The sequence below is a fragment of the Wasmannia auropunctata genome, unplaced genomic scaffold (assembly GCF_000956235.1).
Source record: "Wasmannia auropunctata unplaced genomic scaffold, wasmannia.A_1.0 LD336053.1, whole genome shotgun sequence".
NCBI classification, from domain to species: Eukaryota; Metazoa; Arthropoda; class Insecta; order Hymenoptera; family Formicidae; genus Wasmannia; species Wasmannia auropunctata.
In genome coordinates this window covers 3,673,196-3,691,656 of record NW_012026837.1, presented here as the reverse complement: position 1 = coordinate 3,691,656, position 18,461 = coordinate 3,673,196, and the positions used below count along the sequence as shown (strand labels likewise).

Sequence of the window (18,461 nt, the reverse complement as noted above, 5' to 3'; positions counted from 1 at the left end):
TGTACGAACGTACTTATCTGAGGAGTTTTCTTTATCGTTTTTGTTTTGTATGCTGGAGAGGCTTTTGTCGATTTAGCTGCTTTTGTAGGTACCGACACAGGTGCGGGAGCAAGTTTTGAAACTTCAGGAAGTGTAGGTGCAGGAGCAGGTGGTTCTTGTGCCGGCTGTTTTTTCGACGTGCCAGGTTCGTGTTTCTTTGTCGCAGGTTCTTGTACCGATTTCTTTGCCACTGGTTCCTGTACTGTCTTTTTTATTGGTGTAGCTTTTCTGTTATACTTCTTTGCAGATCCCACAGATCCCTGTAATGTCCAATAAATAAATCTTTGTTAAAAAAATTTACCAGCTCAAGTGAGTGAAGACAATTAAAAATTAATACATCATGGCGATATTTTACAATAAATGAAAAAATATGAAAGCCGAAAACATACTCGTAATCTTTTAGCATCTCGAATAACCTCCTTTTCAGGATCATTAAGCCCAAGAGGTTCTTTGCAGAATGTGAAATTGTCAATGGTCAATTCCTTCGAATTAACTGTAATAAAAATTGTAATTTTAATGTATCTATAATTGATCTATAATTAATTCAATTATATATCTCTCTCTCTTTCTGCATACTTACGAGATTCCGCAACCTCTCTAAAACTCCGCACTTTTTTCCCCTTTGGTGTGTAGTAATATATATCAGCCATTTTTTTGAAGGAAGAGTCATGACTAGCTCTAAACACTAATTCTCGCTTCCATCCATATTTAAATGGTTCTTTGTATAAAGGATTCGACATGTCAACAGGAGTTTTCTGCTTCCCTCCCGGACTGGCACCGCCAGAAATAAGGCTACCCTTAGACCTTTGCGATGTGGCAGAGGGACTACTTGCAGCCGACGAATTTGTGGATTTAATGGAAGTTATATCAACTTTGTTTGGCTCCACCTCGGAATCTATGCTATTTGGTATATCAATCGAATCCGTTTCGGATTTGTCGGATTCCTTTTCCTTTTTCATCTTTGTTATATCCAAATGCTCGAAACTGTCTGTTTCGTAAACGTAGGTTCTCATGTTCAAATCATCAAAATCTTTATCATCCAACTTTTCTCTAGCATCTGAAGTCCTCGTTGAATATCTTACACGTTTTGTAAGTTGTGCCTCTGCTATTTCTGCTTCTGCTGTAATAAAGTAAATTAAATTCAGTCTGAGTTCCTAATGCAAAAATTATTTTAATAAAAATATAATTATCATTCTATAATGTATAAAATGTAAAATAAACTGTTTCAAATTTAATTTCTTATTATATTGTCTATATAATATGTAACAATTAATTATATTCTGCTTTTGTTAGTTAATGACATGGTATATAATTTGGTAATTATTGTTCATAAAGCGTTACAGATTATTATTATTATTATTATTACAATGTACTAAAAACTATATTTTTTCTCATAATACATATAATATTAATTCATATAAAATTCATATATTTACATATATACATGCATATATATGTATAAATTTTGTATAATATAATTATACATTATATGACATACATATACATATTATATTCTATATAATTATATGTATATAAATATATACATATATTGGACTATTTTAAACAGTAACTGATTTTGAATAAAATAATCGCTGATTATATCATATAAAAAAGTAACAATAAACCTATTAGATTAATTATCAATGTTTCTTTATTACATGGTCTACAATGGACAGTAGCAATAGACTGTAAGTCATAAGAAATTAACTAATCACAGTCGGTTATTTTCTTTACATTTGACTGCTATGTTGGCAATTTCTTATGTTATCTATGATGGGCAATAGTGATAGTTTATTAAGAAGTAGGTGTTAAGACATATTTAAGCTGTAAAATTAAATTCTCCTTAGTCCAGAAACAATAGATGTAGTAAGCCTTAAGACGTAAGAAATTGACCAATCATAATCATATTCTCTTCACATTCGACTGCAATTGGCCCATTTCTCACGACTTAAGGTTCGCTACACCTATTGTGTTTCGGAACTTGCGTTCGAGTCCACGATATCCATTGTAGATGACGTATTATATATATGGTCTACAATGGACAGTAACAGTAGACTGTAGAACCAATCGCAGTTAATTTTCTTCGCATTTGACTGTGTATTAATCAGTTTCTTAAGGTTTACAGTCTATACTATTGTAGGCCATGTATTACAGCTACTGCTCATTGTACACTATGTATATATCTTATCTATATTTTATTCACAATTTTTAAATTAAATTTTAGCTTGGTTTAGCTTCTCAGTATCAGAGATTTCATGTATATGAGCAACACGTCTTCCCTGGACTGTCGAAAGTAAGCAAAGAAATCTTTCGATAAATCTTTATTGAGAATTCCAATCTCTCTCTCTCTCTCAATTTATCCAATTTCAAAAGATGTTAAGGAAGTAGATAAAATTATGTTTTAAGATGTAACGTCTACCTTATTGTCGACAATCAAGAGTACACAACGAATCACAACATATCCTACCAATAAGTTTCTTCAGAACGTTACTGCCCGGTTGCAATTCGAGCCCTTGGGCGGCAAAGCCGTTGAACTCCTCGAACTCCTCGGAGCTGGCGTCCTCGAACTCCGAGAGCTTGCGCTTGCGCCCCCTCGTCCCGGGCGCCGTCTCCACCGCGTCGACCTCCATAGCGCCCGTGGAGTTGGCCTTGAATTTTCTCATCCTCCTGCGGGGATGCGGGGCGCTGTGTTTCCTGGGCGATCCCCTCAGCTCGCCGTTGATCTCCTGCGCGTCTCCGTTACCGCCAGCCTTGTCGCCCGAGTCCTGCGTCATCTCTGCCATCGGCACGACCGCCGCACTGCCGACTCCACCGTCGCCGCCGCCGCCACTTTCGAGGTTAGGAACCTCGCGCGGTACCGCGGCGTTCCCGCCATTCACGTTCGCGCCGTCCATCACGACGAAGCGGCCGCCGATGTCCTCGCGAATTAACCGTCGCGTCTTGCGCACCCCGATCGGCGCCAGTTGGATCACACTTGGCGCTACACCGTTTCTCGTCAACTTCACTCTCGAGCTCCGGTCAAACAGATCGGCGATTGTCGCAAGTACGCCAGCTACTCTTCTGTCCGTCTCGCTCCTCTTCCTCCGTTTCCCCCCCTCACTCGCTCTCTCTCGCTCCTTCTCACTCGCGTCCGCACTCTACGTCCTCCTCACTCGCTACTTCCCTCGCGCGCGACCCTCGCGTCCTACCTGCCGCGATCGCGCGCTCATCTGGCCGCGCCGCGGATGCGCACCGGCCGTGCGCAGACGGCCACTACGCGCTATTTACACAATCGGCCGCTCGTCGTCGCCGGACACGTCCGCGAGCGAACGCGCATTACGCCCGCGCCACTCGCGCGACGAGAAGACCGCCGCGGGCTGTCGTGTTGCAGCTCGCGGTTGGCACGCGAATTCCGTGCGGAAGAAACGGTCGCCCGGAGCCTCGGAAATCGCACTCGCGAAGCGTCTATCTTGCGCGACAGAGTACCGGAAATGGCTGCGCTGCTGAGGGCGGCAGGCCAGGCCTCATGCCGCGTTCTAAGCGCCGCCTGGATATTTTTGAGCCTGCGCACGCGCGCTCGCGGGCGGCTGTCCTCCGATCCCCCCCACCCCCCACTCGCAGTGACTTTCGGAACGCGGCTGGCGTGTGATGGAATTTTTTCACGACGAAAATTATGTTAAACGTTCTCATTTAGATGAACTTGCATAGATAAAGCAGACTAAAAGCCTATTGTTGTGGAGAGAAAATTGTAACGTCCCTTTTTACGGCTTATATGCCATCGTAAAATGCATGCAAAAAAAAAACGAATTAAGAAATTAAAACCCGATGAGTTTAATCGGTGATTTTAATCTGACGATTTAATTAGATCTTTAATTAAATTTTTATACGCCGTCTCTGGATCTAATAATCTTTCTTCTCACGTATCGAACAACAATTCCCACACAGCATGCAGAGTAATATTACATGTCAGAAATGAGATACGAGATAAATATTTCCGAGATATTTTATCGTGCAGGCTTGAAATATTTCAAATTTTTTTGTGATATATATTTCTGAAATATTTATTAATTTGAAACATTAAAAAAAAAAGATTCACAAGAAATATTTCATGCTGCGTGGGAAATTCGTAATTCTGTCAATAAAATATTGCAGATATTACTCGGCAAAGTTTAATCACCGATTAAAATTAAGTAATTAATTCGAGATCGAGTTAATCCGAGCTGAATCTAGACCTTCGAGAACGCCCGTCGTTTCTTTTGTTATTTCCTCCTAATTGCCATTCTCTATTTCCGCATTATTATTTTCAAATTCAATTGTTCTCACGATATACTTTTTTCTACTGTCTAACATTCTTAGACGGTGGGGAGGCGCAGCTGCTCTGGAAATTAAAAAAAAACGCTTTATCTATCGCGAATGGAACGGCGAGGAGTCGGCGATCGAGGACGGGTTCTCATGAAGCGACCGACACCGTCCGCGTCGTCCGCGATCGCGTGCACCAAACAAACCGTACGTACCCGTTCGTTGTAACGCTTTCGTACGTGACGTGCGATCGGGCATACGCTACGGTGGAAAACAGTACGGCGTATACATCCTCGTTCACCCCGACACACTCTCGACAGCCCCGCGATCCTGCCCCCTTTTTTTCCCCCCCGTTTCACTCGTCGGTCGAACGAGCCCGGGGGACCGAGTGGTTTGACAATGAGACAGTTCTGAGGCGAGACTCATGGACATTACTTGTAAGAGGTGAGCAGCGGCAGGATATTACGTACATGTTGTCATCGCACGCGAGAGTTAAAAGGCCCGACGCAATCGCGATTTGTTTTGACCCCCTCCTCGGGGCGATTGACGTATGTATCGCGGATGTACATACCACACACACGGCCCCGTCCCGGTGGGCACCTCTCTTTTTTTCGGTGCCTCGCCGCCGCGCGTTTCCCGTCTTTCGTCCGCCTCGCCGGAGACGCTGAGAGACGAGAGAGCCAGAGAGAGAGAGATCCGGCCGGCGGCGGTCGCATTTTTACTCCTCTCCGCCGGAGATCGCCCGAGAATGGATCGCGAATTAGTCGCGTCACTCGTCCGGCACGGATCCACGCCGTAGAAGGCAATACCCGGATCAGATGTGAATATAGGCAAGCTCGTGAACGAAATTATTTCCTCGTCGGAAGTCGCGAGATCGACGTCACGAATATTGATTGCCGTGTAAATCTGAGAAATGTACGCGCATCGAGCGAGACGCGGATCGTAGAGCTGTACTTATGTAATTTTTTTTTAAACGAATTCGACAAGTCGAACGTCGGCATCGAGAGATGATTCGCGTCGCGTACTCCAATGTACTCGTTATTAATTGCAAGCTACGATTAAAGGGGGTCGTCGATCGAGCGAGGGATATAAAGTTTGACCGATATTTTTTTTTGCAGCAAAAAACGCGTCCTTCAAATGGAGCGTGTTCTGAAGGCTGTACCGGCGGATTTAAGAGTAAAAATGGAGGCTCTTGTGCACGATTTGACTTTGGCACTGGAGGAGAGCAGCAACAGTGCGAATCTCAGGCGCAGATGGGGCATCCGGAGGAGGGCCCGTTCCACGGGGAATATTCGTAAGTGTAAGGGCGAACAGTTCGATCATTCGATGTATCGTTTACGTTTTGGAAAGATTAAATTTCAAGCAAGTCATTCGACTGACGTTATAAAAAATAATAACAGGAGTGATCTTGAGCGCGCTGTTAATTGCACCTACGCGACGATTAAATTGCAGTTTACTTCTGCGAGGCGCAGTCGGAATTATTGTCAAGATTATCTTGGAAAAGAATTCCTACAGAAAGAAAAAAAAGAAGCTAAACAAGTCAATCGCCTGCATGTAATCGTCGAGAGCTGAAGTAACGCACGTTACCAAGTGATTGTTAAGTAATTAACGTAGAGTTGTATTTTTCTTTTGCAGCGGCTTTAAGCATGAACAAACATTCGGACGACAGCTCATCTTCCATTTGCGAGATTCGCATTCCAAAGACTGCCAACGTTTCGAAGTATCAGTCCGACAGCGACGATACCAATCAGACCAAGCGCTTCGCACATTTCCCGAATTTGAATAACGTCAGTAACATCGAGAGCGACTCGGTGAACGAAAATTTTGTGCCAAGAGCGAACACCCGACGCAAGAGGAAGTTCAAGAGAATGGCGATCGATTCCGACTCCAACGCGTCCACTTCTCAAGCGGTGGCGATCATGTCGACTTCAACATTCGGCGGGAAGAAACGTATCTTTCGCGATTGTAAAAATAGATACAGCGCTATATGGTGAGAAAAATAATAGTCCAAATTACATTCTTCTATTCGCGCAATGAAAAGCAATGTGAATTGACTCGCCCAATTTTCTCGTTCCTGCAGGTGCGGAAAACGCAAGAGATCGTGCAGGGAGCGTTCGATAGACTGCGAGATGAGGGTGTCTAAACCAACAAAAAATGCAAAGCCAAAAAATCGGGATAAGATGCAAGGCGAGGACACGGTGGATTGCTCTCGTATATCCAGCTCCAGCATTTCGTCCAGTGATTCGGAGGCAGGTCTCATTACAAACGACGAGGATAGAGAAGGTATGTACCGGTGATTCAGAGGCAGAGTTGAATATACCACGCAATATATGATCTACAAATTATATAATTAATTTCTTGCAGGAGACGACGAGCAGTCGGATTGGATCGGAGAGTCGAGCTGGCGGGACGACGGAGAGAGCACGAGCGACGACAAAGCCACGGCGGACACGGCCTTCCAAATGATACTGCACGGCGAGCACTCGGTCGCGGAGGCGAAGAAGAACTACAGACAGAGAATACAACGCATCCGCGAGGGCCTGAGCGGCAGGGAGATCCGCGCCGGGCGACGTCACGTCGACAACAAGCCCGGTTACTCCATCATAACGTCGGCCAATGAGAAGGTCTCGCGATTCCTGCAGGATCCCACTCAGAGCGAGCTGAAGCTCCATCCTATGCGACAGCCCGAGCGCGAGAAGCTGCGTCGCCTCGCCAATTTGTACAGCTTGAGCATGAAGGGCGATCAGAGCTGCCCGATACTGTACAAGACGCGGCACACCACGCAGGCCGTCTGCGTGGACCAGGTGTCGTTGAACAGGCTCTCGGACTACAAGAGGCTGCGCAAAACACCGCCGAACTCGCCGAACTCGGACTCCGCGATGCAGACCGAGGAGCCTCCTCAGATCTCCGGCATGAGTTTCAGTCCGCAAATCGTAAATCAAACGGAGAGCAACATCGGCTCCGTACAAGCAAACGTAAAAACGTTGTCGTCGTTGGAATGGGAAAGCGAGAGCATGGACATTGAAGTACAAGGGAAGCCAAAGTTTTCTGATTTTGGACATTCCAAATCTAGTTAAATATATATATATATATATATACGTAATACGTTAGATATATACGTATATTATCATTGTTTTTTTCTGAATGTGCATATGGGTGTGTGTACGTATATGCAAGTTTTCTGTACAGATTCTTTACGTTATTAGTATTAGGAAATGTTAATATTCGTAATAATCACATGACACAAAGAGATTCTACAAGAACTGTAATATACTAAATAAGTTATTTTACTGCAACCTCTAATTGATAAATTTATAGTTATTCGTATATTAATTACAAATCGATATTGCAAAAATTGCAATATTTATAAGCAAATGTTATAAAAATGAGACAAATTATAGTACATCTAATTGTAAGACTAATTAGCTCAGAGAGTTCGAATTCACTTCCATGTTCATATTTAAAGAAGGAACAAATTTATTTATATTCAACACATGTATATCAACTCCATCATGCTTTCACAATTTATATTATTTAACATTTTATATTACAGTATATTATAGTACATAATTTATTGTACAATCGATGTTTTTTAATTTCAAAATAAAAACTTTAAATCTTGAACAAGTATTTATGCGGATATTAAATAGATCTGGACTATCGTACAGAGATGTATATTCAAGAAGCTTACAAATGTTTGTTGCAATCTCATGACATTGCAGCACGAAGATTTGGACAGACGCTCAAGATCATTTTACCTATACTTTTGACTCGTCGAGTAAATTTTGTCTAACCTTGTTTTTTAGCTGCCAGGATATTTTCATTGGCAGTTATTTGAAACTCTTGGAAACGCTGCGACACCCTCTGATTCATCTTCAGATACTTTTCCATGCAGTTGAGGGCGCACTTCTCCTCCTTGGGCCTAACTTCGCGCGTCGTGAAGTCGGTTACGCAGTCGACGAAGCAGATCTCGGAGAGCTTGTTGTACGACGTTAAGAAGTCCCGAAACTGTTGAACGCAAAACATAAGTACTCAGGTTACATCGAGCTCGCGTAATAGTCTTATCTAGTTGAGGATATAAATATAATGGCATATAACTCGCATATAATTTTTTCATCGCTACATATTTTTAACGGGCATTCTCGACCGCTTGCAGCGTGTGTGCAAAAATATTGTTCGAGCACTGAAAAAATACATACTGATTTAATCTGATCGGCATCAACGTCGGAAGGGACTTGCATCGCCATTGTCAGAGCTCAATTGTATTTGCGTAAAAAATATATTTATTAATTTCCACTAGGCCTTCCGTGCAAAACGTCACATCGGACTCCCACCCACGGCCGCGCTTTCGAGGTTAGGAACGCGCACGTGCACACGTATATGTATACAGTCACGAGCGAGGTGTTTTAGGAACGTCGGAAAATATAACAATGACGAGAATATAAAAAAAAATAATCTCTAATTCCCATGTACGTACAACTCTCTGCTGTCATCTAATTACTTAGCTGCATTAAATTTTCATTTTATACATATTCATTACAAGCCGCTTTTACAAGGCAAAGCAATTAAAAACAGTTGCAGCCTGCATTTTTCTTTATGCGTTCATTTGCATGCTCCAAGATTGGCACCCCTTGGCGCGTTCTTAAATCACTAGTCACTACGGATTTCCACTCGAGCGGTTGGCAATTCCCCTTCCAATTCCTGCGGTTGGCAACGCGGGGCCGTTTGAATGAAATTTCAAACCGCCAGCACCGCCACCGTCGAGAATGACCATCCCGGCAAACAGTGCGGATCCCCTCGGCATTTATTCGTACAGATATCGTTCGTCAATTTCGAGGAATTTTCAAACGCGCACATCGAGAAACGCTGGCGTACGTCACTCGGCCCCCGACGAGCGTCTTATATCGATTCGCGGACTCGCCCCGCTTCGGGAGGGAGGGAAAGAGATCGTGGCGCGTACGCGCGCACGAAAGAGTAAACGATATATACAGGAGACGCGTTCGCGCGCGCGGAGTTTCGGGGATCCAGCTGCCGCTGCCGCCGAGAGCCGCAGCTGCATTTCAGAAGGTGAGTTCGCGGAGAAACCTATTGGGCGGGATCGCCGAACGCGGCGCGCGCGGGGTGAAAGTCAAACGGCCGTCGTCGTCCAGCGATCGCCGTTTCTGGAAATCGGCGATATCCGCGGCGGGAATGTGTCCCCGCCGCGCGCCGCATCAGGAAACGAGCGGCAGATGCGCCGTATCGACGCCGGATCGAGGCACGAAAAAGGGCCCGCGTCATTGATCGCCTATCATATATATATATACATATTATGTATGCGTCATATATTGTTTCCGAAACGACGACTCGATGCGCCGCGCGACATTATAGGTATTTTATCAAGCGAAGCAGTTTCGATGCCAAATATGAAGAAAGAGGTTCTTTTGTCGAGGAAAGTCACTTTCGAAGGCAATCGCTTATCTCAATCTCCTTCTGTCTCTTAAAGTCTCCACTTTATAGACGATCCACGAGTCAATCGATCTAATAATAAGTAAGAATAAAAACGATGCTTCTGTGATTTAAGATGTCTCACGTGCGTTTTGATATATTTGCTATTCTGTATATCCATGTATTTAAATTCATATTACACGTAGCGTCAATTTTACAGATGTTACAAATAAATTACGCAAATAAGAAAATAATAGAACGTCGCGTGCACCGTGTCGAATTTTGACACGAAATATAGAGACGTAGATGGATCGTTCGGAACGGGTTCGATTTTACGGGACGAGGCTTTATTATCTTTCAGTTCGATCCTTCTTATCGACTTGGATCCTCTACTTCGCGCCGATGGCGGAAAATCGAGCGTCAAGTCGGAAAGGGGAGGAGAGCGGGGCCTAGGGGGTTTCGCCGCTCGCCAGTTCAGCCGGGTTCCCGTACTTCCCGTACGCGTCCGTTCCGCACGATTCCATCTTTCCGTAACGTTTTGTCTTCGTTACGGTAGCGCGAGCCCGGCGAGACAGCTGACAGAGCCGAGGGTATCTCTCGCGCGAGCCCGACAAACACCTGAGACGCGGCGCTGTACGTACAACGCACGTTTACACGTGTACACGCCTGACAAACGCGCGCTGCACACGTTGTCAGTTCGTTCGCCCGCGGCGTGGGCCTTTTTTCCAACGTCGCGGAATCCCACGCGTTAATTAACAATAAATAAACGTCTTCGTCTTTTTTTTTTTTTAATATCGGGGAAGGGAGATGATGTATCGCGCGATTGTTTACCACGTTAATTCGCGCCGCAACGTTCCGCCGTAGATTTATAACCTCCGTTGCTGACACGTCGCCACTGCGTCACTGACATGATTGTAAGTTATAGCGATTCACGCCGATTTGCATTTAATTTCTTTTCCCTTTTTTTTATTTTTCGATATGTCTTTCGTTAAAGAGACTTTTCACGCGGAGTCATTTCACGGCGAATGTCACAATATGTTAAGATATTCGAAAGTATAGCATTATTATATTAATCAATATTATATGTAATATGCCCCTCATGAAAAAATTAAATTGTTACAATTTGATTCTGACAGATGTGGTATTTCAGAGAAATAATCTAAAGAATATCACGCGGTTTTTCATCCTTTAATAATTTGTTGCAACAGAATGCTTTTTTAAATATCAGAATTATTTATATCTTGTTATTTTAATTTATAATAATAATTTATAAATAATAATTTATATCTTGTTATTTTAATTATACATATATACAGTATTTTGTATTTGAAGTTTTGTTTTGAAATTTATTCGATAAATTAAATTGAATTAAATGTACCGTATTTTTTAATGTTACATATAGAATTGTTTTCATTATTTATTATATCGTGTCAATTCATATATATGACTGTACACCCTCGATCTCTGTATACTTTGCATTGCTAGTGTAATTAATGCACGCCGTTCAATATTTCAGGGAGTTAAATATCGCGGTCGTGGAAGGGCTGCAGCTACCGTCGACGCGTCCTCGAGAAACATTTCCTCCGAGCGTCGCGCGAGGTCCATACTCGACGGGAAAAAGTCCGCATCCGCAGGAACGCCGCCGCAAAAGACGCGGTCTTCGAAGGACGGGGACGTCGTAAAAAGTTGCGCGACGAAGCCGCGAGGTCCCCGCGGGCGGCGGCCTCTTTCGTGGAGGGAAAATAAAATGGTACGCGACGACGACGTGAAACACAAAGTTCGCTTGTCCGACGAGACCATCAGCGTCGCCAGCGCGGGCAACAATGGTCCGATTTACATTTTACGGAAGGAGATACACGACTGGAGGGTGTCTGGGCAACTGACGGACGGATTTGAGCGCGATTGTCGCTTCATCGAAGACGAGACGGAGAAGAGCTCCGTTCAAGGTACAAAAGTAATAAACAATAACGATAACATTGATAATAACGTATTAAAATGAATAATTGTTATATGTATTAGTTTTAAATTAATAAATACTTTCTCGAATCATTTATTTCAAAAGTAAATATAAAATTATAAAAACGCACTTAAATAAAAGTATGGAAATTATTGCGAGTTTTTTTTTTATCAAAGATGTCAAGAGTTGTCTTACGTCGATTTTGAGGAAAACCGCGCTTAATGATGAATTTTCATAATTTTCAGAGAATCGTGATCAGACAGTCGTCCTACCAGAACCAGGTGTTCTCCACGAACTGCCGAGTTCCACCGCCGTCGATCATTTAACGCAGCGCACGTGAGTACATTTAACTTTCTTATCGCGAATGCCATCTTCATACTTATCAAAAATTTTACATACGCTTACGCGAAAGCATGCGCGTGCCTCGCGGAAACGAATTATTTTCCTGATTATGTATTGAGATAATTATATACGTTTATTAAGGATGCGGGCAATTATACTTTGTAATATATCGCGAAAAACAGGAGACGACGATCGCAGAACTCGCTCGGTTGAATATAAAGTTCTTTTATTGTTATTTTCTTTTTAACGATCAGATGTCTGGCAAATATCCGCGTATGATATCCGACCATCTCGTCGGCGCGTAATTCAATCGATCGTTTCATGAGTTTCATCCCGCATTCATTTTTCTCCACGGCGGCGATAGTCGCCGCGCAAACGACTTTTTCCGTCGCGGTACCGCGCGAATCCGCGCTCGCTCTACGCGAGAGTTATCACGGGGCGAGTTATTTTCTCGCCGTGACTTACAACGAGCCGCCTTGGGTTTTTGTCCCCCGGTGCGGTTCACCGGCGCGCTGTTGAATCGCCTAGTGATTTCTTGCCAGTGTCCTAGGTAGAGCAACGGCTCGTCCGAGAAACGAGGTAAGTGAGCAACATTTTCGCTTGCTTGCAGTGCACGCGCGATGCATGTGGCGACTGTTTTCGTACACGCGCGTTTTTTTTTCTTTTCTGTATGCACGAATTTTCGGGCGTCAGTCGAGTCGAATCGACCTCGAACAGATCTAGAGACGGAGAGAGGGAGAGAGAGAGAGGAGGGGGGGGGGGAGACTCTCGTTACGTAAGTAACTGTAAATAAAGAATGAGAGAAGCCGCGGGGCCGTGTGTCTTCGCCCGCTGCGCTCGCACACCCGCCGAGAGCAGGAGAGACTACGTCATTCTGGAATTTTCGAAAGTTTCGTCCAACCGGTTCCCGATCGCGCGCACCCAAGAGAAAGAGAGAGAGAGAGAGAGACCCGTTCGTGACTCGTCGCCGATAATGCCCCCGCTGCGGTGGGATGCACACCGCGTACCGTTTGCTGGAAGCCGATCATCGTTCACCGATCTCCCGGCGTTTACTCGCGCGAGCGAAATCCTACCGCGTTTGCGCGACTCGCGAAAATATACTCGCGGATAATATATTGTACGCACCGATCTTTGCGTCTTCATCCGCGAGGTATTAACGTTTCGTCACGAAGAACGTGAGGCTCGCCAGCTGAATAAAAATTATTCGTCTCAGATCCTCGCGTGTATCGCGCGCCGTGCAGTGTAAATATCGCCGTGTAAACGCGATTACGACGAGAGATTACGTCGGCGGGTTATTTACATTCGCGAGATCGGTGGACGCGCGGCGAGGCCGCCGGCGAGGATCGCGCGCTGTCAACGGCGACGACACGTGCGAGAAACGACGCCGCCGAACGCCGGGGCGCGCGCGCGCGACAGAAATTGAAATTCCGCGTTTCGACGCGAAACGGCGACCGAAGAGCGGCCGCGACTTCGCCGCCACGGTCGAGGACGAATTCGGCGCGGTCGTCATTCGGCGCACGGCCTTCTCCCGGCGGCGTCGCCGCCGAAAATAAATTTTTTATACTACACGAGCACGCGAGCCGCATGCGTCCCGGCTCATTAGGCGCGAGCTATTGTTCTCACTAACCTACAGCACTGTGCGTCTCATTATCATTTTTCATTCGTGACGCCACTGCTAAAAAGACCGGGAGTCACCTCTTTTCTCTCTCTCTCTCTCTCTCTCTCTCTCTCTTTCTCGTACACGCAAAAACTTTTGCTTTGAAATGCGCCACGTCTCGCGTGGGATTGTTCTCATCCGACGAGAAGTAGACGAATTAACCTTCGTCAGCTCCTCGGGTCGAATTGAATTGTTTTTCGGATACCCGCCCCGGTTTAATAATACAAGATCACTCGCCCGCTAGTCGAACGCGACGCTTCTTACGATTAAATTAAGCCAAATGATCGGCAATAAATTCTGTCGCTTCTCCGACCTTATTCTTATTCATTGGAAATATCGTCGATAACATGAAAATATATTGAATCGATGCTTTAAACTGATTTAATTTAATTGAGGCGGGTCGGCGAAGCCGAAGGTCGGGTAAGAATTAAAAGATTAAACTCGATAGGGATTTCCTTCGCGAGATTGAGGTCCCGACCTTACGTCTGAAAATTAAATCCCTGGTAACAGTCGGAAAGATTCGATTTCAATTTCGCATGTCAGATCCTGTAACGATTCCTCTCAATTCGAGAGGCTGACGTAAACAAAGTTCCACTCTTACGAAATACGCTTTCGTAAGCGAGGCGACGTCGTTTTTTTTTTTACAGCCCGACTCTTCGTGCGGCGTGATAAATATTCACGTCTCATATTTGAAACCGAGCCGGCGACAGAGTGCAACCGCGATATTCGCAAACAATGCAGGCGAGGTTTAAAATTAGATCACCGGGCGATTTCCGAGGCGCCGATTCCTTTCCTCGAATATTCCGCGACGCGCGCGCACGGCGTTGAAGACCGCGCTTGTGTCAGCGCTAAAGGAGACAGTTTCGTGTAACTTGCGCCGCCGCGCCGCGCCGCGCCGTTGTAGCCGTTCAACGAGCGCAGTCAGCTCCTCATCCGGATAATGATGTAGGTTAGGTTCCCAAGCGGTATATATCGCAAAAATCAACATTCTTCGCGGAGCCGCGTGAGGCTCGCAAAAAGCCGTAAACCGGTTTGCCTCGTAAATGGCACACGGGCGTGCGAACGGGAGACACGGACGCGCGCGCGCGCGCGGCGGATGAAGGAGCGCGCGCCGGGTACGGAGAGGATGCAGGCTCGGTGCTCCTTTGTGCACAATTCGCTTTTCTCGGATTTCTGCGGTTTCGAGCCGCGGGCCGTGTAAATCACGCGGTCACGAGAGACGACGACGACAAGAGAGGGAGATCGTCTCGCGATGAGGGAAGGAAGTGTCGCTCGTTTCCACGTAGCCGCGCCGAGGATGGAACCTAAACGTCTCTCGTTGCAGCACACGTCGGAATTTGTATCGAGTCTGTTAGTATCCCGCGAGTAATCGTCGAAACGGTGGCGGCAGGCCCGGGCCTGCATCAGGCGGAGGAGAGCAGGTCCCGTTCGAAAAATTTCTCGGCAACCTTGGCGCCGAGATTCGAGAAATCCTCTCGGATTTTAGACGCGCTCGCGCGCGGGATTCTTTCAGCAACTTGCTCAAAAGGATCGTTACTCTATTTATATTCGGAACCGGTTTGCCATTTGCCCCAGTTTGCACCGGTACACTTAACTCACATCCACGGCGGACTCTATAGACTTGATTTTCTCGATCTCGTGCATCTTTGTCAGCCTGTCCCGGCGATGCACGCGCGAGAAAAAGGAATATGTCGGAGCGTAATTATTTTGTATTAATTGCCTAGAGAATGTAGGCCTGGCTCGCCCCGCGGGACGAGTATTTCTCTCTCTCTCTCTCTCTCTCTCTTCTCGTACCTCCGTCGAGAGGAAACGCCATGTTACAAAAACCCTCCCCGTACGTAATCCGATAATATCCGACGTAGTGCCCCGCGTTCAAGCGTGCGCGCGCGCGTCCTGTTAGCCCGGTTTTACAGCCTGATAAGGTGGATAACGCGGGTCCGCGTGGCGTTAAAGCGTGGCGCGTTAAGCGTGGTCGAATAAAAACGTGCTGGAGATGAAGAAAAAAACGAGAGAAAGAGAGGAGAAAGAGGAAGAAATGGGAGCTCTCCTAGCCCCTGACTCCCGCGACGTGTGGCAGACGACGAATTTCCGGTTTCGTCGGTACGTTGACCCTGCCGCGCTCGAGGGACCGTTCTATGTAGGTTATGTTTGTCTATGCTTTCTCTCCGACGCCTCGAGAGAATCCGCCGACAAAACCGACCGAACGTCCGGTGGCTGACGTCACGGAGTCGCGCGCAACATCACGTTGAAGGAAAAAAAAGAGAGAAAAAGGGAGCGAGAAAAAAGGAAAAACGTCGCGGCTGGCCGCAGCCGCCGCTGCCGCGCCTCCTTGGCCGCAACGTAGATGAGATTATTGCTATTCGCACGGCGCATTTAGCGCTCTAAATATGGCTATCCGATTCTCACCGCGTGTTTACGTTATACGCGGCTTTTTTTTTACCCTCGTGCTGCGCAGTTAAGAAAGGCAGACGGTACGTGGATATACTTACGTAGAGCGCTAAACGTGACGCTAAACAAAGCGACACGGCGGGCAAGAAGGATCGGGCTTAACGCCGCGTGAAGCGCGCATCCGTGTCTCGCGTTTACCGCTAATCGCGGCCATCCGATCGTCGCGATAACGTCGTACGTGATCTACGTGCTAAAGTCGAGTCAACCTTGGAGATCCGACGGTACATTTAATGCTAGACGCGCGAATGAATTATACGAGACGCGCGGCGGATACGTCGGGTCGATGCGGCGACTTTATCTCGCGCGCCATGCGAGAATGGAATTTAAAGATTGTCGGAGCAGAGAAGTCGGAGGAGCCGCGACGGAGTGAAATATATGCTAGAAACGCGCCGTAATTAAACACGGCTGACATAATCGGCGCCGCGAAGGAGCCGCCTTTCTCATCAGAGAACTCAGAATCGACGTGGCCGCGTATAGAATGCCGCTTATGCGAACGCGCGCTACGCTACGCTACGCAACGCAACGCAACGCGGCGACACGCTCCACCGAGTAGAGTTCGCCAGCCAGTCAGCCAGCCAGCCAGTCAGCCGCACGTTTTTTACGTAACGCTACGCGTAACGCTGACGCGCGTGACGTCAGCCCGTTCGAAGTCGCGCCAGCCGACCGCCGACAACGACGACGACGACGACGACGACGACGATGGTGGAGAAGGATGAGAGGTGGAGAGGTGCAAGCGGCACGACCACTCGGAATTCTTGCGAAGAAAGCACGCACCCGGGCACAGCCGAGCGCGACCGACCGACCGACCGAACGAACGAACATCGTGTTTCCTCCGCGCGTCTCCGCGCCTCACTTCACGCCACGGCAATCGCGGCATACTTGCACGAGGCGGCAACGTCGCGAGCGTCTGTTAGGTTCAAGGGTACGGAGCGGAGGTTGGCTTCGTCTCGCCGCCGCCGCCGCCCGTCGCAACGTCGGCGGCGGCGGCGGCGGCGGCCGCGACCAGCGCATTGGGCCGCCGCTGCTTCGCTTCGCTTCGCTTCGCGCGCCCGCGACGCCGCGCCGCTTCGTCCAACGGGAAACTCTCTCTCCGCCGAGAGATGCGCGCACGACATCGCGTTCCGCGCCTTGCAAAAGGTATAGATTGGTTCCTACGGCAGTCGGGGCCGTTTTGCGATAAACGAGCGAAAATCCCGGCGGCGTGCCTGGATGAATGAAAGAGATCTGCGTGCTCGGACGACCGACGCAGCAGAGCTCGATTGCGCGATTATTCTTTACGAGCCAATCGATATGCGGCTCTATGCATGATGCCCTCAGTCTCTTAATTTTTTTAATACCTGTTTTATCTATGCATTTACACATTTCTAGAATATTGTGTCTCATCTAAGGGAATGTAAAGAAAATTTTTTTCATTATTTTTAAGAATCTGAATTATATGAGCTTTATCTTTCTTTATCCGTGTAACACGAAATCTCTCGGTTTTTTTATCTTTGAATCAATTTATGGAGCTGTCAAATCCTCAAAGGATTTAACACCTGATATACCCGTCATGGCCAGCGATTGAAGCAATTATATAAATAAAAAAAATGTGATTTAGAATGATAACTTATAGACACGTGCAATTTCAGACACAGATACGCGTTTCCGTGTGTCGTAGTACGAGTATACAGTACGAGACAATACACGTTTCGTTGCGGTTAAAGGGGCATCCGGTCTTTTAATTGGATTCTCTGAAATTTCAAACGTCGAGAATATTGCGCCGCGCACGTCCGACAGATTCACAAAGTATCTATTGACGACAAAGCATAATCAATATTTTATATAATATGTAATCGAATATGATGTCAATATGAAATGATATAATTCAGTCTGAAAGATTAATTTATTGAAATTGAGAATCGCAATAGTTTACAATCTTTATGATAATAATTATTACAGATTATTTATTATCGCTTCATATATGACTTTTTATCGAACAGAAATCAAAAGAACTCTTTTCTTTGAATGTGAAAAATTATTCTGAGCACAAGTTTCAGTTGATTGAAATAAATATTTATTAATTAAATATTACAAAATTTCTGTGAAAGTGGAAATTGGAAAAATTTTTTTTATTTAATTTTTTCGCATTTTTTCCCTTGAATTTTTTAGCATTTAAAATATAAATACTAAAAATTTTAAAACATTTTATGAGCTTTATGAAATTAAATTTATGATTTTACAAATTCAATTTCCTATCTTCGATATTTTATACTCTTGATTTAAACACTTGAAATTATTAATTACTCGGCCAATACTACGCCAATAACGAAATCT

The 18,461-nt window shown here is 45.8% G+C and overlaps 3 protein-coding genes across 8 annotated transcripts in view; 1 reads left to right on the top strand and 2 right to left on the bottom strand.

Moving 5' to 3' along the window:
• LOC105451120 overlaps positions 1 to 3,179 on the bottom strand; it is a 9,424-nt gene extending 6,245 nt beyond the window's left edge. The window contains exons 1-4 of one of the 3 annotated variants that reach the window (XM_011691382.1): positions 2,507 to 3,179; positions 620 to 1,159; positions 429 to 532; positions 14 to 299 (exon numbers count right to left, since the gene is read on the bottom strand). In XM_011691382.1, the coding sequence (XP_011689684.1) occupies positions 14 to 299; positions 429 to 532; positions 620 to 1,159; positions 2,507 to 2,933 (1,357 nt within the window). In that variant the 5' untranslated portion in view covers positions 2,934 to 3,179. The remainder of the gene's footprint in view (positions 1 to 13; positions 300 to 428; positions 533 to 619; positions 1,160 to 2,506) is intronic. The other 2 variants (XM_011691383.1, XM_011691384.1) reach the window with 2 other exon arrangements.
• A 1,348-nt stretch (positions 3,180 to 4,527) lies between these two features.
• Positions 4,528 to 7,580, top strand: LOC105451119 (G patch domain-containing protein 2-like). Of its 4 annotated transcripts, none has more exons than XM_011691379.1 (5): positions 4,528 to 4,761; positions 5,436 to 5,611; positions 5,953 to 6,307; positions 6,398 to 6,600; positions 6,682 to 7,580. In XM_011691379.1, the coding sequence occupies exons 1-5, from the start codon at positions 4,742 to 4,744 to the stop codon at positions 7,392 to 7,394; spliced, it is 1,467 nt and encodes a 488-aa protein (XP_011689681.1). In that variant the 5' UTR covers positions 4,528 to 4,741; the 3' UTR covers positions 7,395 to 7,580. The 4 variants fall into 4 exon arrangements, with proteins under 4 accessions (XP_011689681.1, XP_011689680.1, XP_011689682.1 ...); XM_011691378.1 differs by having other exon boundaries at positions 5,436 to 5,617; XM_011691380.1 differs by lacking the exon at positions 4,528 to 4,761 and adding an exon at positions 4,897 to 5,147 and having other exon boundaries at positions 5,436 to 5,617.
• A 190-nt stretch (positions 7,581 to 7,770) lies between these two features.
• On the bottom strand, positions 7,771 to 8,912 carry LOC105451118 (mitochondrial import inner membrane translocase subunit Tim9). Its single transcript, XM_011691376.1, has 2 exons — positions 8,517 to 8,912; positions 7,771 to 8,325 (listed from the first exon to the last, which is right to left on the bottom strand). The coding sequence occupies exons 1-2, from the start codon at positions 8,562 to 8,564 to the stop codon at positions 8,107 to 8,109; spliced, it is 267 nt and encodes an 88-aa protein (XP_011689678.1). The 5' UTR covers positions 8,565 to 8,912; the 3' UTR covers positions 7,771 to 8,106.
• Between the last annotated feature and the right edge of the window lie 9,549 nt (positions 8,913 to 18,461).

Coding starts and splice junctions, on each gene's coding strand:
- LOC105451118 (XM_011691376.1), bottom strand. CDS start 8,564: ATGGCGATGCAAGTCCCTTCCGACGTTGATGCCGATCAGATTAAATCA. Junction 8,326..8,516: donor ATGCCGATCAGATTAAATCA/GTATGTATTTTT, acceptor TGCGTTCAACAG/TTTCGGGACTTCTTAACGTC.
- LOC105451119 (XM_011691378.1), top strand. CDS start 4,742: ATGGACATTACTTGTAAGAG. Junction 6,308..6,397: donor AATAGATACAGCGCTATATG/GTGAGAAAAATA, acceptor TCGTTCCTGCAG/GTGCGGAAAACGCAAGAGAT. Junction 6,601..6,681: donor AAACGACGAGGATAGAGAAG/GTATGTACCGGT, acceptor AATTTCTTGCAG/GAGACGACGAGCAGTCGGAT.